The 26,619-nt window shown below is 45.0% G+C and overlaps 1 protein-coding gene across 2 annotated transcripts in view; it reads right to left on the bottom strand.

Moving 5' to 3' along the window:
* The window catches only part of MEIS1 (Meis homeobox 1), a 93,174-nt gene that overhangs the window by 1,828 nt on the left and 64,727 nt on the right, over positions 1 to 26,619 (bottom strand). The window contains exons 9-12 of one of the 2 annotated variants that reach the window (XM_048935876.1): positions 18,706 to 18,782; positions 3,310 to 3,368; positions 1,952 to 2,041; positions 1,668 to 1,763 (exon numbers count right to left, since the gene is read on the bottom strand). In XM_048935876.1, the coding sequence (XP_048791833.1) occupies positions 1,705 to 1,763; positions 1,952 to 2,041; positions 3,310 to 3,368; positions 18,706 to 18,782 (285 nt within the window). In that variant the 3' untranslated portion in view covers positions 1,668 to 1,704. The remainder of the gene's footprint in view (positions 1 to 1,667; positions 1,764 to 1,951; positions 2,042 to 3,309; positions 3,369 to 18,705; positions 18,783 to 26,619) is intronic. The other variant, XM_048935874.1, reaches the window with a different exon arrangement.

Genomic DNA, 26,619 nt, shown 5'->3' with positions numbered 1-26,619 from the left:
CGATCACTTCTGTCTGAAAAATCAGACGCGCAACTCAGTCAACCTTTCAGGGGTTGGGAGAACAATAAGAAAAATTGGACCTAAAACAATAAAACCTCCCGCTTTCCGTGGGCCTCTGCCTTCTGCTTGGATTGCTGGAGCTGATGGGAACTGACAGGTGTATTGTTTCGGAGAGCTATAAGCTCCATAATCATCAAGGGTGAAAGGCATACGCTATTGCTAAGTAGGTTCAATTGGCTTTAGTTCTAAGTAATAGTGCACCATGAATGCTCCGAACACCTTGGAATCAGGTCTCAAGGCTCTAGCAATGAATAGCTGCTTAATCTAGCCTAAAGGAACATTTTTGAACTAATGAAAATTGCTTATAAAATATACTGTACTCACAGCTCTTTAATCAAAAAAGATGATAATATTTTTTGTAATAACCTATTAATTTAATTGGTCACGAAGCATAAAATACATCATTTAAATTTAATTGACCCAGAAACTAAGAAACAATATTTAAATTAACTAAGCTAGAAATTTCCATGCTGAGGTAATAAGGCTGTTGCATTCCCAAGCTCGGTGGAATGTTTGCACAGCTAATTGTTAAAACTTTGTTCCGACTCGCACCCAGTGAAGACGACTCCCAGCCATCCTTGGCCTTGGGAACTTCAAGTGCTCCCCTCCAATAAGCAGGAGAGCAGCAAAGATGCCCAAATAACTGCTCTTATCTCCAGCAACAAAGCGAGAGAAACAGGATTGGGTACTGCATGGGCATGGTACCGGTGCCTTAGAGTTTCAAGCTGCTTTACTTCACTTTTTTCTTCTTTCTTTTTTAAACAAAAATTTGTATAATGTATTTTCCCCTACAAAAAGACAAGAGTCCCCCCCCCCCCCCCCCCCCCCCCAAAAAAAAAATCTGGGACAGTTTTTCTAGGCTTTCTTCACGAGGTCTGCCACTGAAGATTGCATTAATGATCTCTATTTTTGTATACTGAATAAGTCAAATCCATTTGTCACACTGCAAGTGATGGCATACTTAATTTGGATATAGTCAATTAGCCTGGGCTAAGCTCCATAGCCTGCTGTGCACACCTCTATTTTGTATTCTCTCTTTTTCCTTTGCCACACGTAATCCCATTATGATGGACAGACAAAGAGAAATAAACTTGAAAAAAAATCAAAGTTTCGTTGATCGCCTTCCAAAACGTAACTAGTCCTAAGTGAAGCCGCTGTTTATTTTACCTAAAAGAAGTCTCTGTTTGGCTTTTTGGTGTCTTGCAGGTTAGTGTAGAAATGTAACTCATGCATCAACTGCGGTTAGACAGATTTATGACACTTTGGGGACATGCTCTTTCCTCTCCCTGCACTGCTGCAGACTGCTTACATTTTGCAAATCAGTCTGTTGCCATGACGACTCGCTCCCCACCTCCCGGCTGTTTCTTGTTTTGTCATGTGGTCAGCGCTGTGCGATAGCAACGCGCAGAAATGTGCATCGCGCGCGGGGCTCGGGAGCTGGCAAGCTTGCTCAAACCAGAGGCAAAGGAAGGAAACCGGAGGAGACCAGGCGCGGGATGGAGAGGAATGAACAAGCATGAAGCTATGGGCAAGGAGAATGTACGGAAATGCACAGAGGAAAAATATCCCTGGAACAAAGTGAGAACAAAGACCCCATTCGTACTTACTTCCCCCTGGCTTTGCCATTGGGTACCTAGGTGAAGGTTACATGTAGTGCCACTGCCCCTCCATGCCCATATTCATGCCCATTCCACTCATAGGTCCTAGAGGGAGAGAAAAATCCAAGAAGATGCCAGGGAATGAGCAAAGTCAACAGATAGTGCCGAAAGCCCCTTTTCCAAACCGCAGCCCTCTGAAGGAGCACGGTGCCCTGGCGGCGCGGGCAGAGGACAGGCAGCGAGGCAGGCAGCGGAGCGGGGCGAAGCGGGCACCCAGCTGGGCCGGGCCTTACCTGGCGCTCGGATGCCCATGTGCTGCTGGCCGTCCATCACGAAGCCTCCCATTGGCTGCCCGTCGGGGTTGTAGGGCGTCCCTTGGCTTACTGAAAGAGCACAGAAGAGGGCTTGTCAGCAGCATCCCAAATGGTCGCGTTGGGTCGAGGCACAACCCCAGCACCTGTGGACTATGAGGGAACCATGGGGATGACCACCACCGTGGGCTCAAAAAAGAGGAAAAAAACATCTACTGTTCAAATTAGCCGGCCATGCTGACAAGCCTGCAGGTTTCAGGCTTAATTTCCTCCTGCGAGTTTGGAAGTAAATGAAGTTGGCCATCAGAAAATACTGAGACGTGATGAGCTCCGGCTCCAGCTGCTGCTGCTGCTGACGTCAATGCCAAGACCTGTGCAGGGGCTGGATTTTACGACTGGAACAGTCACACTGAAATCCCAGTGTGTTAAATTACGTCCATGCACTTTTACAAGAGTGGGACCTGAGCACGTCCCTGCCAGAGATTTACCTCTAATGGCCAAATAATCAGATGTGCTGGAGGAGAAGGCACTGCCCAAAGGCATTTTTGACAACGATGGATTTGGATAGCTTGGCAGAGAGGCTCAGCAATGGTAAATAGTAAATATGGCCAACAGTTTAAGAAAAAAAAAAAAGGCTCAGGGTAAAAGTAAATACCCACAGTGAGCTGCAAGCTGCAGCCCCAGGCGGGACCAGAATGTGAAAACTTTGGATTAAAAAAAATCCCCCCAAAAGGGAAACCCAACCACTCCAAGATTCTAATAGATACTAAAAAGAAGAGATGAGAGACAAAGGGACGCTATGCGAGTCCCAGTACCTAAAGCCTTGGTTTTAACTGTACATTAAAATCTGGCTTCAGAAGTAAGCTGCCTTGGGTTATTAAAGCACATAAAGCTCTACCTCATTGAATGTCTTTGAACTTTACTGAGTCCCACAAGCGATTCTGACCCCTCTGCCCTTTTGACAGGTAATAAAGTTTACAGCAATTCCACACCAAGCCATGCACCAGGGAGTGGTCACAGGAGCAGAAAAAGCTGGGAGGCAGAACTCAAAACAAATGCAACAAAAATAGGAAGAATATTAATTCCGAATGTGTAAGGAAGCTCTGGTCATTGAGCAGGTAATTCTAGTTTCTTCTTTGAATTTTACTGAGTTTTTTTCCCCAGATATTTTAATCATGGAAAACGATTGCCGTTGATTTAAACAAAGCTGGTCTTATTTTAATTGTCGGTCACTCCCAGCGATCATTTCTCATTTATTTACCAGGTAATGGACCTCCCTGCATGGCTCGAGGATGGGTTTAGCCTGTGTGACTCGAATACGGTTACTACTAGGGACTTGCCTGCTCGATTGGACTGGTCTATCATGGGCTGAACTATTCTTCTTCTAGCATTAATAAACCTGCAACAGAAAGAGTAAAGTAGTTGGTTAGGGAAGGGCCAACCCCAAGCCTCACCCCGACACCGCGCTCCGTCAGGCTGGCGCGGGCTCAGCCACAGCCGGCCCCTGGCCCCCGCTGACCCCTGGCAGCCCAGGCTTGGGTTTGGGAGCTGATTTATGTTGGCCTGTTCTTACCACAGTTGGACACTTCCATTGCATCTTTTCATGGGGGAATTAGCGGAGTTTCCAGGAAACAATGCCAGCGACACTCTTGGCGATTCAGAGCAGGGCACAAAAAGTGGGTGACGACGGAGGGATGCTCATAAGGGCATCTGCTGCCTCCTCCTAATTAGTAGCATTTCTGTCTCATGTCCTCTGACTTCTTTTTGCAATTTTTATTATCAAAACCTTCCCGTACCTCTCGCAAACCTAATTCTCTTTTAATGCCCACTATTAAGATAATGAACTGTGATGGCAGAGCACCATCAAATGAGGGAACGTCTGGAGTTTTATCGCCACTAAGTCACACTGCTGGGGACTTCAGAGCCTTGCATTCCTCATAGCCATTTCTTGGTGGGTTTTCCCCCCCCCTCCTTCTTTATGCAAAGTCTGAGGGGTCAAGGCGAGGTCATAGCTTTACAGTAATTGAATTTATAATCCTGTTTTCTCCAGCTAGGCCTGACCATTTACAGCAAACATCTTGTTAAACTGTAATTACTGGACTACTGAAAATTCCCTCCGAACAATGAAAAGCAGATCTTTGGAAATAAAAAAGGTACAGTCCTTTTTACAAACAGCCCTCTGCAACCGTACTCCTCGTGGTTTTTAGCTCTTTGCCCCAACCTTGTAATGCTGATTTGGGAAAGAGATACTCAAAATTATTTGGAGAGAAACAGAAAGAGGGGGGAGATCACGAGTGCCCCAGTCTGCTCTGCACAAGTCCTGGTGGCATTGAAAGCAGAAACTCAAAGCGTGGCTGGAAATCCGTCCCACCAGTGTGTGCCAGAAGAGCTGCTTTTGTGGTTTTACTCATCAGAAAGCTTCATTAAAGCCACCTGGAAAAAATCTCCCCCGAGATTTACTTATGGCATTGCAAAGCCTCAGAACCAGTCTTTAAGTTCTTTAAAAGAGAAATAAGAAAAAAGAAGAAGGGTAAGCATAGGTAAGGCCACATCACAATTAGAAAATGTGATGCTAAAGCACACAAAGGGAGACTTGGTGCTTGTTTTTGTTGCCTTTTGCTACGGCTCAGCAAGGGTTCTCCTGCGGCCAAGATAAAGGCAGTGGAATGCAATTTGGGGTGCCTTCTATCTGCTTCTCATCACACAAATGCCTGCTAACATTAATCAAGATGTTGGGTGCTAATCAAGGCGGATTTGAGGAAATGGGCTCAAAACCTTCCACGACACAAAAACCCAAATTCCGTGTTCTGGAAACCTTACGCTCAAACTAGGTCATGTTTTGTCAGCAACAGCATTGTGTCAATTTTTGGACACACTTCCACCAAGAAACCCTTCGCTCCAGCCAACGGTGTTGCAAATCAGTTTATCATTATCTTGTACAAACCATGAAAATCAGAATCATGTGAGCAGAAGGTTAGACTAATTCTCCTTTCTCATTATAAGCACAGGTGTAGCACAAACACCATGTGAAATAAGCAATTAAAAAAATCTGCTTTTTTCCCCCATTAGCTGCTTTAGCTCCATGACCAATTAGAAAATTGTTTAATATCTGTAATCTGCATTTGCAGAAAGCAATTTTCACAGCAACTCTCCCAAGTAAAACAACAACACAAAGCCCCGTGCCCCAGCCACGTCTTTTTGCAGGCACTGGCAATACTCGCTCCTTTCTCCCATTGCAGGACCTCAGGAGCTGGCACTGAAGCTCCAAAAGGTTCCAGACTAAAGAGACACACAGTGCTAAGGATGCTCACGCAAATATCACAGCCTCCCCCTTCTCCTCCGAGCGTTCTTCTTAAGAATGAGGCTCTCATTTCAATATTTAGCACAATTATCCAGCTGAGGTGACTACAGCAGAATGTATTTTCACCTGTCTGTTCTATATTATCACTTGGGATGGTTGCTTTAAACGCATTTCAAACACAGGTACTTAATAGTTCCCTTCTTCCTGTGCATTCCTCTAAGTATTTTATAGAAGTGGCTGATCTGCAAAGCAGCCCTGTGTTTGGATGTCTTCGGGGTGAATTCAGATGCAAGAACATTTTCCTTCTGGGCAAAGTAATAAAATGACATTCTTGCTCCTCCCACTAGAAGTCAAACTGAGGTCAGCTCCCCATCCTTGTATCTGTTTAAATAAACTGGTCCAGCTGTTTGTTTCCAGGATGCCCTTTAACCTTCTGTCCCATCCTCCCTGCCTTTGTAACAGAATGCTTTACTTTGCATTATAGTAGACTCCAAACTACTATGCATTAAAAAAAAAAAAAGTATTCGCTTTCAAGTTTCTTCCTGCATCCCAAACCTGGAATTCATAAGAAGCCATCAGATTAAAAGTATTAATGTGCCTTGCCTTGAGAGAACACCATGCAGTGCCGTTACGTTTATAAATCACATTTGCGAACTCCGCAAAGCTGAGAGCTAGCTCTGGCTGCAGAAATGTGCAGCACAGGGACAATTTCTTCATGCTCTCTGCTGCTTTCTTTGATAGAGGGGCTGAGATCTCTTGATCACTCTTGGATTTTCCGGAGTGCTGGGCTGATGTAATGTCAGCAAAAAAGGGTGGCAAAGCAAAGCAAATGGGAAAACTCTCACTGCCCCTTTTCCCATAGGTTCACACTCACCTATCTCAAGGATAGGAAACCCTGAACCACTCTGATTTTCACAAGCGTAGAGGAATCAAGACCTAAAGTATGCATCCACATCTTAACAGCTATTTACATTTAGTAGTCTCAAAATACAACTAGGCATAAAACTCAAAACTGAAGCGTAACATTACTGATGTGAGGAAAGATTCACTCAGGTTCTAAGGGCTGCACAGAGGGTGCATTTCCCCCCATACCATTGCTGTGCTTGCTCTGACAAGTGCATTCTGCTTATTCTGTCCCCAAAGAGCAGCATCCATACTGGAATAAACAGAACACCTCCAGCACATGGCTTGCACCCACCTCCCAGCAAAACCATGTGCTGCCAACTGGCTCTTTGGCTCTGGGTTGTGTGTTTTTCTCTTTGCAAGGGGAAGGATCTGGCATGGAGGAACCATTTGAACAGTTGGACAATTGGGCAAACACAGAAATCTAAAGACTTCTTTTTTTTTTTTTTTTTTTTTTTTTTAAGTTAACTTTTCCTTGCCCTGCTGGTTGTGAGGATGGCACCTTGCTGCTATGCCCCAACAAACAAGCAAAAAGAAGCCACTGCACCTGCCCAATCCCAAGCCAAGGTGCAGGAAACACTTTTGTGCCCTTTACATTTTGGTAGGATATTTCCCCTTGCCCTGCGCCCCGATCCATTCCTGTCCCATGGCAGAAACCAGCCTGGAGTGATGCCTGATCAGCACTACACTCCGACCTTCAGCTTGGCCACCCTGTCACCACACACCAATTTTGCTTCTTCCCAGCAAGCAGCACATGGCTGCTGGTGACAAAAGGCTGTTTTAGCTGGAGATTGCCAGCAATAATAGCAGCCAGAGAGCAGGGATTTTCAGAGGGTCACCAAACCCTTGGGAAGGCACAGAGCACTGGGCTCAGGTTACAGCCCTAGCGACATTTTTCCGCACAGATCTGTTCTTTCTCCCCTTGTCTCACTTCTGTAGAGTGAATAAAACGAGGCCATCCTTTGCTGTCATAGTTTCCAAAGTCACCTTTGCTCGAGAACTATCAGAGCGACTGTGAGGACTTCCAATGTACAACTCCGGAGTGAGATTACCCAGCCAAACCTGTCTGAAGGTGCTGCTGGGGACTCAGTGGTACACGGGGGGTTTTCCCTCCCCCAGCCTCCCAGCAAAGACAGCCGCCACTCCAGCACTGACTTCTGGCACTGTCAACTCCACACCAAAGTGTGGGCTACCAGCCAGAAGTCTGTGTGCAATGGCAGCGCCAGGAAGCCTCCCAAATCCTTCTGCCTCATCTCAGCTCTGAGCTCCCCCTGGCAAATGGCACTTAAGGAGAGTAACATCTACAAACACCACAACTAAAATGTCTCTTGACCCTTTGAAAAAGAAGTGATACCCCTCCTGGCAACAAACAAATCATCATTTTTATAACATATGCCAAAGTAGCCAGAGCCCTTCAAACGGGCCAATACTTCACTCGTAAAACCAGGCAGGGTCTTTTTCACATATGGGCATCCTTCATTTATACCCCAACAGAACAACTTTCTCTATTCAGCTCTTAATTCCTCAACGCTTAACAGGTTTATCTCTAATAAAAACAATTTAAATGGAAAGTGTGCAATAAACTGGGATTGTTACACTTGAGCAACCATTTTATTCCTTATTTTAACATACTTTCTTTTTGGGCATCCGTTTTCCAGAGCTTTTGCAAAGAATGAGCAAGGAAAAAAAAAATAGAGAAAGAAAGTAACAAAATCCATAAATTATTTGAGAATAATGTCAAGTACTTTAAAAGCAGCCTTACAAACAAAAATCTCCCCTGTAATTATGAGCTAAACAAATAACCGCTGACTTTTGAATGGTAATCACATCTCCCCATTCCTAAAATGAGAAATAAATGTGAAAAGGGTGCTTACAGACATTATTAGAAAGTTCTGATCCTGAAGTCAGTTAGTGAGCTTAATGACTCGTAACTACCAGTCATTAGCAACCCATGCTCTCCCTACTCCCTTTATTTGTTTTAAAAAAAAAAAAAATATATATATATATATATACACACACACATATATATAAGAAAATCCAAGACACTCAAGAAATTTGGTTCAGTTTAAAGTCAGACTTTATGAAGTCATGCTTGGCAGCTTCTCTTGGTTTCTCCTCCTCCTCTGAAAGGAAGACAGTTCAGGACTGCAATGCATCACCCGCAACACTGAATGGGGGTAGGAAGGGAAAAAGGCTCACGGGCTGCTCAGCACCCACTCTGGATACCCAGTGCTGGGGTAGGCTCCAGTATGTCCACCCACTGGGAACATGGGAAGAGCCCTGAGGGCTCTCCTCTTCCTCCCTTGGGGCTGGCAGCCTCAACCCCAGTGACTGTATACAGGGCCGTGGGTGTCATGGGACAACTCTGAAGAGCGGACAAATAAAATACTATGCAAAACGAGTGATGAAAAACCACTAATTAGCTGACAAATTTGATGTAAAGCACTAATGAAAGCCACGTGTGGCTCTGCAATTTAGTTTTAAAAATAGCTTCTGACTTCAAGCATTACTATGTGACCCCACCGATGTATTCATCTTGTGCATTCAGAAAAGTTGCTTGAAAGCAGGAGAGTGCTATTGAATCTCTTGCAAGCCAACCCTGCTAATGTACAGAGCACATCAAGCGCAAAAATAGAAAGAAGGAGCTGGGATCAGGTAGGCACTGGCTATGCAGAGCCAGCCATGCCCTACATTCAACTAGCTGTACCTGTGGCCATGTCCCATGCTCGACCCCCCATCAAGCCCACAGCTCCCTGTCGCACCGCCTCTGTTCTGCCCTCAGCCAAAGTCCTGCTCAAGTGGAATCCCACTGAGGATGGGCCAGGTAAAGCTCCTGGGCTGCTCCCCACAGTGCCCCAGAGCCCAGCAGATGCAGGGTTGTGCTGGGGGGGGCCCACAGCAAGCTCCTTCCCTGACACCGCAATTCCCTTGTGGTGCAGAGCAGATGTAAACTCGCCCTCAGCAGCCAGATGATGTAAAGGGAAATCTTTAAATGGCAAAGTGCCAGCAGGGCTGACCTCCTGTCTCTTCCCTACTCCCAAATCCCAGTGCAGCTGTACTCTGTTGATCTCTGTGTGCCACAATTAGCCTTTAAGGAATATGGCAAGGATTCATCCAGCAGAGCAGTGTTAAGGCTGCTCTAACTCACGCTGATTCAACACAGTGCTGGATCTGCAACATGCTACCAGCCAAAATCTCTCCCACCCCAAAAACACTCGCTCTGCATAGGAGCCAATGGTGCACAGGCAGATCCACAGTCCCTTCTCCGTTGTGGAATTTTCCTCTGTTGATTCAGCAGCATCTTTTATTTAGGCCACTGTGGTGATCTCTGGGCTTCCTCCTGCCATACACATGGGCCACAAAGATGCTCAGAGGACTGGAGCACCTCTCCCGTGAAGAAGCCCTGAGGAAGCTGGGCTTGTTCAACCTTGAGAAGGCTTCCAGTGTCTAAAGTGAGCCTACAGGAAAGCCGGGGAGGGACACTATCAGAATGCGTAGTGACAGGAAAATGGGTAATGGTTTTAAACTAAAAGAGGGAAGATATAAATGAGATACTAGGAAGGAATTCTTCACCATGAGGCTGGTGAGTCACTGGAACAGAGTGGCTAGAGAAGCTGTGGATGCCCCATCGCTGGAGGTTCTCAAGGGCCTCAGAGCAAGATCTAGGGGAAGCTGGCCCTGCCCACAGCCAGGAGGTTGGAACCATACGATCTTCGAACCTAAGACATTCTATGATTCTGCGATTCTATGGTCTAAACACAGGGGTACCTCCGTTGAGCTCTCCGTTTCCCATGCATCAAACTTGGAGCAGTGTAAAGCCAGCTTTTTTCCCCACTCATCCCTACCTACACTGGGTATGGCACCAGAGCTGGCAGCTATCTGTGGTCCTCCAGCCACAATGAGCATCCCATTACCAGCTCCTTCCAGCCTGCAGAGCAAGGTAAAGCCAACCAAAGGTCACCAATAAGCAGCTCACCAAAGAGTTGAGGATCTAAATAACCTATCTGTGGGACCTGCAACTCGCACATGAGATCGGCTTTGGTATGCTCTGGTCTATACCTTGAGGCAGCAGCTCGAGGTGGATGGGGGAAGCTCTTAATTCCTGCGGTCGGGCCCTCCCTACCATGGCTGAGACAACAAACACGCACATGTTGGTGTGTTCTGTGTGATGTGGGCACCTGGGAAACTCATTTGAAATGATTTTTTTTTTTGGCTGAAACCACAAAGGGCACAACTCTGAATCACAGCCAACCGGAAAAACAACCACACGCTTCTGGATGAATTTCCCCCAAGACTTCCTACATTAAAACTGTTGTCCAACTGCTACTAATCACCTATTTTGTGATCTGCTTTACCTAAATATGATTTCCCATTAAGTGAAGTAATTCATTTTGCCTATAATCCTACTCCTGATGGCATTTTATTTGGGGAAGGAGAAAAGACATCCACAAAAAGCAATGAAAACAAAACACGCACGGGGAGGTCAGAGGAATGTCAGAGACAAAAGGAATTTTTAAGACCACGGGACATGTAAAGCTCAGCCCCCAGATGGGATGAACTAAGGAGTACAAACTATGCTTACAAACCAGTGAGGAGCTGCACACCTCTGGGATAGCTTGAGCTGAAAAGGAGCAAATGATACCTCATTTTATCGTTAGCCAAAAAAGCCACAAAGACTACAGTGCCTGGGCAGAAAAAAAAACAAATAATAACCCATGAAACTGTTACATGACCTAGATTTCATTGAAATCTGTGGAAGGCATGTATTCCTTCCACAGTATCTGCTGCTCTTTCTTTTCTTTTCTTTGAAAAAGGACAAGAACACACAGAAGCCTTGTTAGCCTTAATGCCACAAGAACCAGCCATACCTCCATCACACGGCATCATTTGAGGGCTTCCCCTGCTTGCGCCTCTGGCTGCATTTCATTTTTGAGCAGGGAAAATTGTTTTATCCAACAAGGAGGCAACATTTGCCCCATTTTTAATATTTCAGGCTGACTTTTCAACCACTCAGAAGCACAGTTTGCTTCAAGCAGGTGCAGCCCGAAGCTAGCCCATGATGTAAGTGAGAGAGGGGGTCTCTGAGGGCACTTTCCCAGCGTGCACAGTGCTTAATGCTGCACGCCAGCCTCAGCCACTGTTGACACAAAATAGGTGGAGATCAGGTCTGTGCAAGCACAACATACCAGAAAGGCAAACTATCCTTAAAAACACTTCTATCTAAGAGGAGCTGAGTCCCAACTCCCATTCTCAGCAGTCAGCCAGAGCCCCTGGATTGCAGCGTGGTGCTTCCACCACAAACCAGCATCCTGGCTGCTCTTCCAAGCCCAGCTCCATTCCCAAGGAGAGCACACCTGAATCTCAGCCTTTTAAAAAACAGCAAACAAAAGACTTCTGATCCCTACCCTGATCCTGCCCTGTACAGCCAGTGCAGGAGCGGAGAAAAGAGCAACCGGAGTATGTTTGCACAGTGCCTTTTAATCTTATCTCTGTGACACCTGACAGCACATTTGTTACAGAATATTAATGCACTGACTAAAAAGTTTGTCAGGTACAAAATCACCACGGAAGAGGATGGAAAGCCCAAGGGAAAAAAATGAATTTTGCTGCACGTTAACTCCTAAAGCACCAGGTGCCTTCGGTCACACGGCAGCAGCTCAATTGTATCTGCAGCACACAACATTCTGCCATGGGAACTGACCTTTCTCTCACTCAAAAAAGAAATCTTCCGTGCTGTCGTGCACTTGCAAATATTTTCAACACCATTTATTGTATTTGTGGAATGGTTTGGTTGATATTCATTACTTCGTTAGCTTGTGCAAAATTATTCCGCAACATTTCCTTGCCTGGTTCTGCCCAGCCTGGCGCTAGGGATGGCAAAGGATGCTCAAAGGATGCTCAAACCTTCCCATTGCCCCGGCCAGCATAGCAGTGGGTTTTGGGGCAGCTCAAGCCCCCTTTGGGCTGAAGGATGGTCTGAGCAAGCAGCCTGAGGGCTGAGGTCCTGGAGGAGAAGGGCAGCACTTCGTCCAAAACTCCTTTTTATCTCCCCACTCTAAGCACCTGTCCTTCACAAGGAAACACTCCTTTATGCCCAGACTCCCTAAACCTGCTCACTGGAACAACACTCCGCATGCTCATAGCACCGCACTGCATTTTTACATGGCTTCATCAAGCTGAAACACACTGACAAACCCAGCATGCATCTAAACCTGGTGACGTGACAGCACTCGATGGCTCTGGATTCACAGCTCTTCCCCCTGCAAGCTATTTGCTTGGCTTTTCTAATAATACCTTGCTTGGCTGGCAGCTCTCCAGGGCTGTCTAAGGCAATATGCAAGCTAAACATTTTTCCTCTGATTTCAATATTTTCTTATGAGTAACTGTACAGTATTTTACCTAGTGAGTATTCCTGATTGCTGTAATTTAAGAACAGAGAAACAGACTACAGATGTAATATTATTACTACAACTGGCGTTCAAGGTGAAAGGCGTAACAATTAGCTAAGACTTAGTGAAAACATAAATGTAAAAATCTGCTGTAAAAGCCCAGCACATGGTACGCTTAGAACAGCTAATTTACCACACATATTCCGAATTGCTCAAGTGGTGCAACAATTCACCCAGCAAGATCCTTCTCTAATGTTTTTCTTGGGCTTGCAAAGTGTTTCCTGGGGGGAGGGGGGGGAGGGATGGGAGTGGGGAGGGTGGTGACTTTCACGTGGCAAACACCCACCGTCTTGTTTTGCTTTGGAATAACAAACACTGTGTGTTCTTCAAACCTGAAACACAGATCCTCTCTTACTTCCATCTCTCTGGCTTTTATGTGTATTCCCAGTAAAGAAACGGTGCTTAAATGACATCTGTAAACATATCCTCAAATTACAGAAAGGAGAAAAGCAGAATGGTTTCCAAAATCCGAGGTCTCTGATTAAGTTTGCACTGCTGAAGCTGAGAGGCTAATTTGTGAATGTTTCAACATTTACAAGTAAATAAGTACTTGCAGTTACTGTATCTGATTACTGAGAAAAGTATTTGTTATGTTATTGCACAGATTCAAATTGCATCTTGACCTTTTCTCGTTTAATCTGTTTACTGCAACAAAAGCAGTGATAGATAAATCTGAACACAAGTGTGCATTTCACCCTCCTTTAACCAAAACCCCTGTGTGCAGGGCGTTCTGCAGGGCTGCAAAGAAAGCTCCATGCCTGCCTGTTGTGTTCCGAGATTGGGTCGGCACCGGGCTTGGAAATCCACCCAGCGTCCAGGACCAGCACCTGCTTTAGCTGTGCCCTCCTGCAGGCCTCCTCCCCCTCTTACACCCTAAAAATAGTGCTTAAGTGGGACTAAAGTGGTGCGCTGGTCATGTGCTGGCCTTTCGCTCGGGGTGAGTTTCGCCCTCAGTGAAGGAGCTGAGCAAAAGCTGATGTCAATGCTAAATGCCCGGCCTCAAAGCACGGGGGCTGCATCCCCCCTATTTGCATCTGCCCCATCTGCATCTCCCTCTATCAGCGTTAGATATTTTTATTATTATTATTATTATTATTTTCTTATTATTTTCTTTCCCATATAAAGTTTCAGCAAAAATAACTTCAGTTTTCTCCAAGAATGAGATTAGGGAAATTGACATTATTTGATCAATTTTTCCAGTGTGTTTGGTTGGTTTGTTGGTTTTGGTTTTTTTTTGCTAGCCTCGGAAATTACACACAAAAATGACATTTAAAGAAGCCAAAGTCATAAAATCAAGAACTCAAGAGGTAGGAAACTGTATTGCTAGAGCTGCTTGCACCCTAGCAAGCAGTTCGGTCACCAGCTTGCAAAGCCTCAATCACCACCACGATGGATCTGTTATGAGAACAAATCACTAACAGGTAGAAAAAATTGATCTCTACGGGAACCAAACATGGTCAAAATTGAACAAATAAGGCAGTGAATGGCAAGAAAATAAGAGCAGCCCTGGCTGGAGCAGTGGAATGCTGCAGCGGAGAACAGGACTCTCCGATCTGCTGCTGCCTTGGATTGTTTGGGAGCTGCTGAGTAAATCACTGCAACCTCACTTTTCAGCAGCAGTTACAGGCTATTGCAGCTCTCTTCCATGCCCTGTGCTGGAGCTTGGACATGTAGGGCGCCAAGGCACTAAAAACTTGGAGTTTCCATGAACTCAGCGGTTGTTGGGCCTTGAATGCAGACAACATGCCATCACCTTGAATCATCTCCGTCCCTAACCCTCCCAAAATAAGTGGATGTGCTGGAACTGAACCTCCCTTAGGCTCACTTCCTCACCTGCACACCCAGACAATGCTACCCTTCTTCTTCAGCAGGGAACTGTAAACTCCTGCACTCCCACAGACCTGGTGCACATACGTACAGGTCAGCGGAGTACCCGGGTACTGCAGTGGGAAGCGCCATGAGAAAAGCCCATCGGCAATTATCAATTCCATCTTCAGGCACGCTTTGAATACAGCTCAGCAAATGAAGCGCTGAAGAATGAGGGTAAGATAAAATATTGACTAGCTCCTCCGTCATTGTCTGGTCTGTGCCCTAGATAGCACAAAGGGGATTTTGGAAAAAGCAGAGTGGAAGCACCTAGTGAAAGGCTTGTGTTCCCTCACTTCAGAGCTTTACAGACTTGCAAATTCCATATATTTGTCTATATGTATATGCACATATTGAGCACACACATCTACATACATTTCATATATATAAAAATCATTTTAACACAGCTGTATGCACGTCTGTGTAGAGAGTCATAAAAAGGCATGCAAATACAGAGAGGTACGCAGGCTCGTTATTATATTATCTATCAAATATTTTTATGTACACATTTGTATTTATGTATATACTCATAAAATTTATCTGTACGTACCTAGACCTTCACAAAGCATAAACAACCCCTAAACACCTAACGCAGCCCTTGATGAGAATTGCCCTCTCTGCTTGGAGTAATTATTTGCCATTAGTGCTTAACAAGAGGAGGTTCAGCTGGGATGCAACAAACAAGGAAGCTGTATGGATTGTTCAATATTAGCCTGGCTGGTTCTCAGCTGAGGCAATAAATGATTGCATCACACCTCCTGGATATTTCAATCCCTGCACAGTGGTTTTTATCACAGGGGAAAAGCACCTTATTAACCTGACCCTCACCAGGTCCCTGCCACGTCCCTTTGTGCAAGGCTGTCAGCCCACACCGGTGCCCCTTCCCACTCCCACTGCTGTGCTTGCAAGCCCACACTACTCAGGGTTAAGTGTCCAAGAAGTCGAGGAGCAGGACGTCTCACTGAGGCTGCTTTCCTACCTGAAAATCCTCCACATGGATTATTCCACAGTTTAAGAGAAAGAAAGAGCACACAAGAAAAAAGGTGAAGTTAAGTGATGTTTCAAAGACGTGCCCTACTCCGGTACGTTTTACGGCATGTCTCACATCATCACCCCATTCCTGCACTCCCCACCATCAATGGGAGTTGTGTGCATCAGCCCTTGAGTGTGAGCACCGGGCAGCCCCTATGTGAAAAGCACCATTTTTTCGTTACAGCCCAGAACCAAAGTATGCAACGAGCCCATACTGCAAAGGCATTCAAAATATGACAAAAAAAAATTGTTCAAATGCTTTCAATCTGCGGAAAACAAATGCTCTCTTCACTGGCTTCTCTGTGGCAAACTTATAATTCCATCCAGAAAATCCAGCATTCCCAGTCTGGGCTAACGACCATGCTACCAGACATGAGTTTATGTTTTTCATGCACATTTCATGTATTCCCACATGCTGTGTTGCTGCCAATAATTTATGACTGATCTGCACCCAGCCTGCCCTTCAGCATTTCATTTAATCTCTGCAACAGTGATTTACAATGACTCATCATTAATACAAAAATGTACATGTGTGTTAACAAGTTTGGAAGAATCTAAGGAGGGAGGCAAAATTTTTTAAAGTCATGGCTGAAATACTTAAGAGTCCAAAGAATAAAGGCAGAGTTAAATCAGCAATGGTGCCCTGGCTTTTCCCTGCAGCAAAAAAAAATAAAAAATAAAAGGTGAAAAGGATTTGTTCTCATGCATGCTATGTTATATGGGAACATATTCAGGGGAAGGGTGGGAGTGTGTTCCCATAGCGCACCCCATGGCCAGCTCTTTAGCAAGTGAGTGTGCAATTTGCACGCTCAGCTTCTGCCCCCACAGCCTTCCTGCTCTTTAGCACCCCAGCAAAGAGCAGGGGCTGGCTTATTGCATCTCAGTATCTTCATTCAGCACCCGCGACCAAAAAGCCCTGACCAGCTCTGCAATGTTATATCTTCATAGGGCTGGGGAGAAAAGGGGGATTCTCTCAATAATTTATACAATTGTAACACCATGGCAGAATTACCAAACGAGCTTGAGCAGAGGAAGCCTGCCCTACATCCGCAAGACTTCAGTTATAATGTATTTTGACCTACTTTTATTTTTTTTTTCTTTCCCTGTACATAAGGAACTTATAAAAACACATCTGACATCTGACACAAAGCCAAAATAAAACTCCTCAAATGAGAGATGAGATGGGTACTGAAATCCACCCAGAGAAGTCACCCAGGAGAAATTCCTCTGGCTTTAGTTCAATGCACCCCGAGTTCATCACAAGCACCTCTTTTGGTGGCTGGCCCCACATGGAACTTGGTGCCCACGCAGGACCCTTGCCCACACCGTTCCCCATGGTGTGTCTAGCTCTGCCTCCACACGCACCTGCGACCTGAGCCCTCCAGTTCTTACCCAATGGGCCACCCTGAGAGCAGCTCCCAGCCCTCTCTGGGGCTGCCCCAGGCTCCCCATGCCACCTTAGGAGCTCTGCCCTGGGCTACTTTTGCTTACAGCAGGATGAAAGGACAATGACGGGCATCTGGTAGAACCTGCTCCAGGGCCCTCCCAGGCAACACACCCCACCCTTGAATATGGTCCTGCAAACACAGCCAGCTTCTACACTGGCTAGACCTTCAAGAACAGCCCTGTCAACCAGGGTATTGGCTGGACAACAGCTGAGGGATGTAAAGCTGAACCAAACGCTAATTCTTCCTGGCTGAGCCAAAACATTGCCATTTGAGTTTACTTATAACATGTATTTTACGTTCAGTTCCTTTTATTCCTTCGTTTTAAGGTATCTTGGAAGCCTACTTGGCATAGACGAAGTATTTGGTGTTTCCCTTTATTCAGTGTCTTAAAGGACTTCAGAAAATTGATCTCCCAGGGCTGCTGTGGGGTCACGGAAATTGATAACCCTTACAAGCCATGCTTATGTGAGCCCGCCTGCGTCTCCCAGATAGTGCACTTTGTAAATTAATCCTCCAAAGGCAAATATATTGTAAGTAGCTTGTTATCTCTAAAGTACTAAATTGAAGAATACACGGGATTATATTGACAGAAATTACATTTTCTGTAATGGGGTTTAATATATCTGAAATCTCTCCCATAGGCTCCCACTCTCTGACTGAGGAGGGTTTGTTAATGTAGGTGCAATGGACATCAAGACCAAATTTATTCACTAAAATGGATTAGGCCATGTAATCAGAGCTTCAGTAATATTAATCTCTGACACTTATTGAACGGAAAAAGTACTTTTGTCTGCAAACTGGCATTCCTCCCTCCCTTTTCCCCAGCAGGCTTGCCGTCCGCCTTGGCCATTTTCTGGGTATTACTTCAAAGAGGATAAGGTTTCCCATCATAAACACTAATCTGAAAATATTAGGACAATTAATTAGATACACTTAGTTTTACAAGGCATTAGATTGCAATACACTTCCAGTATGACACTTGTTCTGAGACAGTGGGAGAAACCTGAATTTGGATGCAGTAACAAAGGATAATAAATCAAAGTTCTTTAAGGGCTCGCCGTTGTGTTTTCACATTTAAATCAAGAGTAATTTTCACTGGGGACCTTCACCACATCTCAGACAGCCAGCAGCTCAAAACCCACTGCAGATCCAGCAAGGATACCTCAAACAAGCACTACCTCAGCAAGCCAAGGGCTCCAGCAAGCCTCAGCCAGAACCAACAAACGCAGCGTGGTACTTCAGCAAGAAAGAGCACAGCTGTCCCCAAAGTTTGTTCAATGTAACAGAACCAGACTTTTTAAACAAAACAAGAAATGGGTATAATGGTATCAGTCAAAAAGAAAAACCCGCCAACGGTATTAAAAAATAATGAAAAAAAAACCCAACGCTTGACAGCATCACAAAATAACAATGCAGTCTGCAGAAACCAAACCATTCTTGCCCATTTTTTCACCAAACCGCTCAATAACAAACTCCTCAGAATGGATGGGACTGTTTGTTCAAGGGGACCAGGACCCAAATTCACCAATACCACTGAGAAAGCAAAGGGCCAGAAACTCCTACTTGTGTTCCGCAGCACCAAACCTCCATGTCCCCTTTCCCAAAACCACTTGTCCCGCGCCATCCCTTCTGTATCAACAAAACGTGGGAGCAGACGCAATAAAGGACGCTCCAAAATGCCAAGGGTCAGCCAGGGGTGCCAGCAGCCACGTGAAAACACCAAGCAAAGTTACTTACCAATTGTTCACTTGAAGTATAGTGAGCCCCGTGTCTTGTGCCAACTGCTTTTTCTGTTCTTCTGAAGGGTAAGGGTGCTATAAGACACCAAAATAAATACATACATTTAAAACAATGCTTTTTTTTTTAGGCCTACTTTTTATTAATAAAAAAAAAAAACACAAACCCAAAAAAACAGAAGTGTGTGACATCTATTACCGAAAGGTGAAAATGCTGAGGTGTGTCACTCTTTTATAATTATTAATGGGCTACTACATCACTTAATTAATGGCAGTAAAAGGCATGCCAATTATAAAGATTAGTGAAGTGGAGAAATGACTGCTCAGGATACTGGCAGTACCTTGATACTCTAGAGGATATTTGCTGCCTTAGCTGGAAGTTTTTGCACTTGTCTCCAATGAGTGATTAGAGACAAATCTCATTGGTTGTTTTTTTCTTTTTTTTTTCCCCTTCTGTATTGCACAGAACAACAAAGAATGTGATCCAGCACTTCCCTCCGAAACCAAAACGCATTGGTGATTTCTGAGATTGCAAAGACAAATCTCGCCAGTGCCCAAAATAATTTGCAAATAAGATCAGCATCCTGAACATAAACAAATGCCTGCATTTTGAACGCAGGCCAACGCAAGGTCAGTGCTCAGCACATTTTTGCCCAACATTAACATAGCTGTGCTGCTCTAATCCTAAGAGACAGAAAACAAATACTGCTTTAATTGCAGATAATGTTAAAATTAAATCATAAGTTAAGTTTCTTGTGAGAACTTGATTGCTTTCTCAGAAAAATTGCTTCTGCATGAATACAGATTGCTTAATAAATCAACAGCGGAAACCACATCCAAGCTTGAATCTAGAAATGACAGTAGTGATATTATCTCTATGCTTTCCCTCCTTCTAAAAGCGTTTTTGGCCCATGAGGAAATGGCCAAGCACCACAAATGTAGCACTTCCCAGGAGAAGCCATGGCTCAAGAGTCCAAGTGCTGCCAGCTTGGGCACTGGGTCAGGGCCACTGCAAGGCACCCCATCACATTTCGGTAAGAGCATTTGGGCTCAGACCCACCTGAACATGGCATTTAGCAGCTGTTTGTCACAAAACATTCGGTTACACACACACAGTCTCATATTTTTCGGACCTATTCTTCAGCATAATATTGCAAGAGATGTAAACTGAAACCTTGTAAAGCATAAGAATTTCAAACTTTGTAAAATTCAGCAATCTCGTTGGTACCATAACTATTTAGCAGATTTAATACACTCTTGTAACCAGCATAATCTGATATCTAATGGCTATGTTGCAGGGCTGAATTACTTTGCTTTACCAAATATGGATTTTTGCTGTAGCATCCCAATGCCCACTGAGCCCATTCTAAAACCCACCACCATGCCCATCAGCTCCTGAAGATACACTTGTGCTGCCAAAACTGGCAGGGAGCTCTCACTTCCTTTACAAATAAAGCTTCCTGACAGTCAGCCCACTGATAACCCGCACATCTGTAACCTACTCTCCATATTACATGTGATGTGAAAAAGCTCCAGAACTGCAAGGTGGAGGAAACAGGGACGGGGGGGGGGGGGGCGGGGGGGGGGGGGCAGGGGAGGTGAAGGGTTATTTCTTTTCATAAATAATCTGCATTTTCCACATACAAAAATACAGCATTAATTTTATAGTCTTCCTCATATACACCCTCAACAAACAGCTCTCCTTGACTTACATCTATCTATCTGAACACAACATTTTGCTTCCCTTCAAAAAAAAGAAAAACACTACAGAGAAGATCTGCAACATTTTCATCTTTATAGCTTGCTTCCCGTTTCATTGCTTTGCCATCAAGCGAGGACAAAATCATTCCTTTTTCTTATTTCACTTTGCCACCTTACATGTGATCTAATTTTAAGTAATTGAACAAACTGTGTCTAATTTCATGCAGCAAGCAATAATTACTAGACAGCCTCTAGCTATTGGAATGGAGAACCCTGTCTCCATTAAGCAATTTTCAATTGTTCTGGACTTTTTTCCAAATAGACAAGACTGGATAAAATTAGCCATCAGAATAATACAGTCACTGTCAAAATAATTGCTTTAAAAGTCTCAAATTCCTTAAATTGTGGTGTGCTTAAGGTCATCTGATTAATTTATTTTTTTTTTCATAGCTTAGCACGGCACAAACTTTTAATTTAATAAAAATCAATAATTGCCAGAATCACATGACAGCTACAACTCTGTGTTGCTAATCCTTCTTAGCTAAAGGTTCCCAAAGCGGCAGGCTTTTCATCTCCGACCCCGTGTGTCTAAAATATCTTTAGCACTGGGCATCCTTATTATATAAGCTTTCTGCAGATTGTACCAGTTGTTCCTTTGTAGGCTAAAAAATAAAAATGACTTGACAAAGAATCAGCACGCCACAGGCTAGGTTGCTAAAAAAACATTCAAAGCCTTGTTGCATTCCCACCCACGGGGCGAGGAAGGCCTGGGCTACAGGCAAAGGCAGACGGCACACTGCAGTGAAGAGAAAAGGGGAGAAACCCTGAGAACTGCCATTTTCTGAAGAAATAGGAAATTCAATCCAAACTGCTTGTGCTGATCCTTATTTCACCCAGGCAGAAACAACAGGCGCTTTCCTAAAGCGTTGTAATGGTTTGTTTAAAGAGGTAGGTCTTTAGCTATATATTTACATATAAATATATATTTCATAGACTCATAGAATGGCCTGGGTTGAAAAGGACCACAATGATCACCTAATTTCAACCCTCCTGCTATGTGCAGGATCGCCAACCAGCAGACCAGGCTGCCCAGAGCCGCATCCAGCCTGGCCTTGAATGCCTGCAGGGATGGGGCATCCACAGCCTCCTTGGGCAGCCTGTTCCAGTGCATCACCACCCTCTGTGTGAAAACCTTCCCCCTAATATCCAACCTAAACCTACCCTGTCTTAGTTTAAAACCATCCCCCCTCGTCTTTGTTTCCACGTATATATAAACATATACAAGTGTGGAAATATGCACCTAAAACCAATGCCCTGGTTCCTGTTGGCAAGTACACCCACCACTCAGACCACTTTGGGATATCAAAGCAAATTGTACCACTGTTCGATAAACAGTGACTTGAGACCTTCACTTTGTTGTGTACATTAGCTCCTGCCATTATCTCCTGAAAGCTTAATTATTTGCAAACAATTGATCAAGATGGGAATTTGAGAAAAGATACACCGGACCACCGGGAGAGCTGCAATGCATTAGGAGAGCAAACAGAATTACCTGTAGGTCTCACAATAAGAATTAACGATTGGGACCTTGCGCGGGGCAGTGCAAGTAGCTGTAATGCTCCTGCTGGAGTGTTTTCCATTTGATCTGCATTAACACCTCCAGAGCTGGGGAAAGCCATAAAAGGGTGATTACGTAGGGAGGGCTGAGCCTCCTTCCACAACCAGCCCAGCCTGGGCTGCTAGGAGGCTGCAGGCATGCTCTTGCCAGGGAAAGGGGCAAATCCAAAAGGAATTTTTTTTTATTTAAAAGGTAGAAAGCAAAATACAGCATTTTGAAATGTAAGGCTGAGAGCCAATGACCTCCGAGCCCAGCTTGGATTTTTTCTTATAATGCTATTCTTTTGGATTTGGTAATGCTGCTACAGCATTACAGAGCAACATCCACCTAGCAGTAGGAGACCTAGTGCTTTTCCCTTACCATAAATCTAGCACTGAAATGCGGATTGTTTGGCACCATTAATGTGTTTTTGAGGCTCTGTGGTATTACTTTTAATAATGACTTAGTACAGAAGTGATTGCTTAATAACACCATCAAAGTCTGCATGCAAATGAAAATTATCCCGGGGGGATTTGCCCAGGGTAATACGAACAGTTAGGGAACATTTGAAAAGGTAAAAATAACTATGCAAAATATGAGTCAGAGCAGTCGTTTTAGCTGTAACAAAGAAATCAAAGTGACAGGGAGAAAAACCCAACTTTCCATCATATTCTCCCTTCACCGCTTTATGAATGGTATTTAGAGAGCAGCAGCTTAATAAAAGCCCTTTTTTAATGCAGCCAAGATCACTTTTAGCAAAACAAACAATAAGATCTCTTTTCCTTTTTTTTTTTTTTTTAAACCACCTTTGACTACGGCCAGTGGGTAAAGTCTACAGCACATATAGATGGAACGCACCCAAGTTCCTATCTTAATGACACTCCTTGTCCAAACGCACTGCTTTCATCCAGTTTTCCACACCGCACTGCCCATGTTGGATGCCAGGACAGCACTTTATCTTCCCCATGCTGGTCATCAGGCACCAGGAACATGTTCTGCCTCTCTGACTTGCCCGCCGTACTGGCACACGGTTGCAGCAAAGGGGAGGACCTGCCCTACAGGAGGGGTGGTGGCAGGGCTCCAGCGCAGCCCTTATCACGGCGGTGCTGCCGCTTGGCTGGATGTGTCCGAGGGCGGCTTCGGAAGTTCTTTCATCCCCTTCCTCCAGCCCTCTGCCTCCTCCTGAGCTCGGCTTAATGCTCCAACGCCAGCTGACCTTGAGCTAAACCCTCGAGTGTGATGGGAGAGAAACTAAACCCCCAAACCTAAGCTCTCCAGAGCCTCTATTAACCCCTTGCTAGCCTCAGTGCCAAAGGAAAATAACACTGTGATGATGTTATCAGCTTGCCTAACTCAGCCTGCATCTAACTCAGCATAACCATAAGCATAAACTGCCAGTCGCCTGACGCTGAACTCCAGATCCTTGTCTTGCCCATGCACAGAGTCGGCACTGCCCCCCACCTTCCCTGGTTTACATTTCAACTGTTTACATTGCTCGCAATCAAACTGATCTACTATAATTTTTTTTTACATATCCATAATGTGTGCCTATTGTCTCCTGGCTTTATGAATTAGTTTGACTATTTCAGTGAATGCTTTTTTTGTCTCCTGACTGCACATTATCAAAGGGACACTTTGTGCCTGTCATTTGCATCACAAAAGCAGTGCATGGTGTAGTCTAAGAACATAGCTTGAATTTCTAGCAGTTGAGCCCTGGATCCTCACACACACAGCACTCACAAAGAATAACGGGGGTTCCTGCCTTTGCCAGCAGCCAGAAATGTTTGGATCGCACTTGGGGAAGTCATGGGGCTTCAACCTGCTTTCTTCCCTTGCTACTGTGTATGTAAGGGCAGCGATACAGAACGTGTACAGCACACTGCCTGTGCTGCACATCGCGTGGGTCAGTTCACACACAGGCTCTGGGACCTCCTTTATATTCCAGCTACAAGAAGTTGCTGAGCTGAGGTGAGCCGCTAGGGAAAAAAAAAGAAATTCAACTCGGAAGCTGAAAACTTGCTTCTGTTTATCACTGGGGACTGGCTCGCACGCCAGAGGAAATACTGAGCAGCGAGCAGGAAGTTGTCTTATTAGGAATGCATCTATGAGGTGAGGAAGAAAAAGCCCTCTGCAAAGTTTGCACAGTCCTTTCCTTGGCTGAGAGCGATGAGTCAGCTTGATAATGCCGCTGAAGTGCGTGCTGGCTCTGGCATTTAAAACTCCACGTCGCTTTTTCAGCCCAGCAGGAAAACGCGCTCCATACGACACTGTCCCTCTACAGACAAAGCCAGCCTTTTCTTCTCCCGAAAGAAAATATTTCCTCAACTTATTATAAGAGCCTAATATCCCCGCAGCGAGATTTTCATAGCGTTACTGCTACTAAATCCTGGTGCTGCCGGAGCTTATTGAACTGCTAACTGCAAACGCAAAACCAACAGGCACGCTCAGCCTTGTAAAGTTAAAAATGCATAAAAACTTGCAGTGTGACACAATGCTGCAGCCCTCTGCTGCTACAGTGGGGCCATGCGCTGCGGCACAGCTTCTGCATGAGCACTTCCTACCCGATGGGCTCTGGGATGCTTCCCAGTGCTCCCCTTGCAAAAGGTTTTACAGGCGGCATCGACAACCCACGCCGAAAATAAAAGGGGAGGAGAGGAGGCAGGATCAGGGTCTCCTAAGGAAAGCACATGCTGCAAGAACAGAGCCAGGCTCCCAAAGTTTGAACATCCGAATGTGTGCCCACGGTGTGAGCTGATCAAACAGGACTGTGTTTGGTTTGCAGGCAGGGAGGTGGGAGGTGGGGGCTTTCATTAGCGGGGGCTGGAGAAGGGGAAGGAGGCATGGACAACAGTGACACTTTAACGAAGGAGTCATGCTGGGGGGAAAGGAAAGCTCTGTGCTTTCCTTACTTCCCATTTCTCCTTTTGTAAATAATGTTCTTGCAAGAGTTGTCTGTGAACAAGTTTTGGCATTTGCTAACATAAATATCCTCTCCAAGGCCAGTGGAGAGGCATGGTATGGGCTGGGATGCGCTGCCAACACTTCTCTGGTGGCCCCATCACATTTTTCATAACGTGAGCACTCATTAAGGAAAAAAAAGTTCAGATCATCCCTTGTACAGGATATTACAGAAGTCAGAAAATGGAAAAACCTTTTAACTGACCTAATCCATCCCCTGGCTGCTATAATATTATTCCTTCCATACCATGTATCATTCCCTGCTGCCTTTTCCAGCTCAGTTTCAGCCAGGCCAAGCAGCGGTGCTCCTGCTATTTCCTTTTGGAGACACTGATAGACCTCAGTGCTTGGAGCCTGCTCTGCACATACCAGCCCTCGGCTGGAGCACTCCCCCGCCATACCAGGGCAACTGAGCAGAGACTTCCCCATGCTAAACATTCCTGTAGTGCCTGGACATATGCTCAGGCAGAAACACAAACGCAGTGCTTGCACAGACACACACACATCGACTTCTCTTAATAAGCTGAAGAGGTGATTTTTTGCTCTAGTGTCAAGACAATTTGTGATAATGGGACATGGCCAATGCATTTCCCCGTTCTCTGCCCTGTTTTTCTTTATTATTACCTTATTACTGTACCATAACCTAAAAATAACCAAGGACAAGGTAATTAAAATAAGAACTGCAAGAATAAGATCAGCAAAACTATCTTCAGCACAGCGCATGACCGAAAGCAGTGAAATATTACATCCAAGTGACACTGAAGTAACTGAGGAAATGCACCCTCAGACTTCCAACCACATTAGGGCTGAATTCCCACCCTGCAAATGAAAGTTTTCAGTTCAGGCAGTACCACTCCTGGTGGGTTGTTGAGCTGGAGGAAGGGGAGCTGCCAGCAACTCTGTCAATGTGCTCCTGTTGTTGTCAGAGCCAGCCCACAACAGATTAGCTCAGGTAAATATGTCCTGATCAGAAGCCTGTTCCCAGCAATAAGTCACTGTCCTTAACTACCTTAAATGACTTTCTGAACAGGTGGGCTCGGAAATAATTCCGCAATCTCTGCTAAACTGCAGCATCAGAGAGTGTAATCCCACAGAGCTCCACCTACAGCTTTGATTTGTGCATTCAGTCCTTTTCAGGCTGCCTTTGGTATTTCACAGGCTCGCTCTGCATGCAGGGGACAAAAACATTCCCACTGCATCCTGGAGTGATGGGGCAATGTCCCTAACAGCAGCCTCTAGCTTTAGAATGGAGCAGGAGCTGCAGGGAGGATCCCGATGGAGACAGCATCCCTGTCATGAAGAAACCAAGCAACTTGGGGATCCCCCACCCTGAGCTGGGCCACAGCTTCTCTTGGAGGGACCAAGCAGACATGCAAAGAAAACTCACAGCACCCACCACACTGAGGTGCCCATCTCCAATACCAACACAAGGGCAATTTCACATTAAAACATTTTCTATTTAGAACAAACAAACAAACAAACAGACACAGAAAACGCCGAAGAAAGAAGTGAAAAGATAAAGCTGCTATTTCATGACGCTGCTTTGTTGGCATGGAAAGTCCTTGAACAAACGCCCCGTCTACCATTAAATATTCACAACGTATCCTTGTAAAAGAATAAAGCCCATGCAACTTATAAGCAAAAACACAATGTGTTCTT

The sequence above is a fragment of the Lagopus muta genome, chromosome 2 (assembly GCF_023343835.1).
Source record: "Lagopus muta isolate bLagMut1 chromosome 2, bLagMut1 primary, whole genome shotgun sequence".
In the NCBI taxonomy this organism is placed as follows: domain Eukaryota; kingdom Metazoa; phylum Chordata; class Aves; order Galliformes; family Phasianidae; genus Lagopus; species Lagopus muta.
The sequence above is the reverse complement of the archived record's forward strand: the minus strand, read 5'-3'. Positions and strand labels throughout refer to the sequence as shown.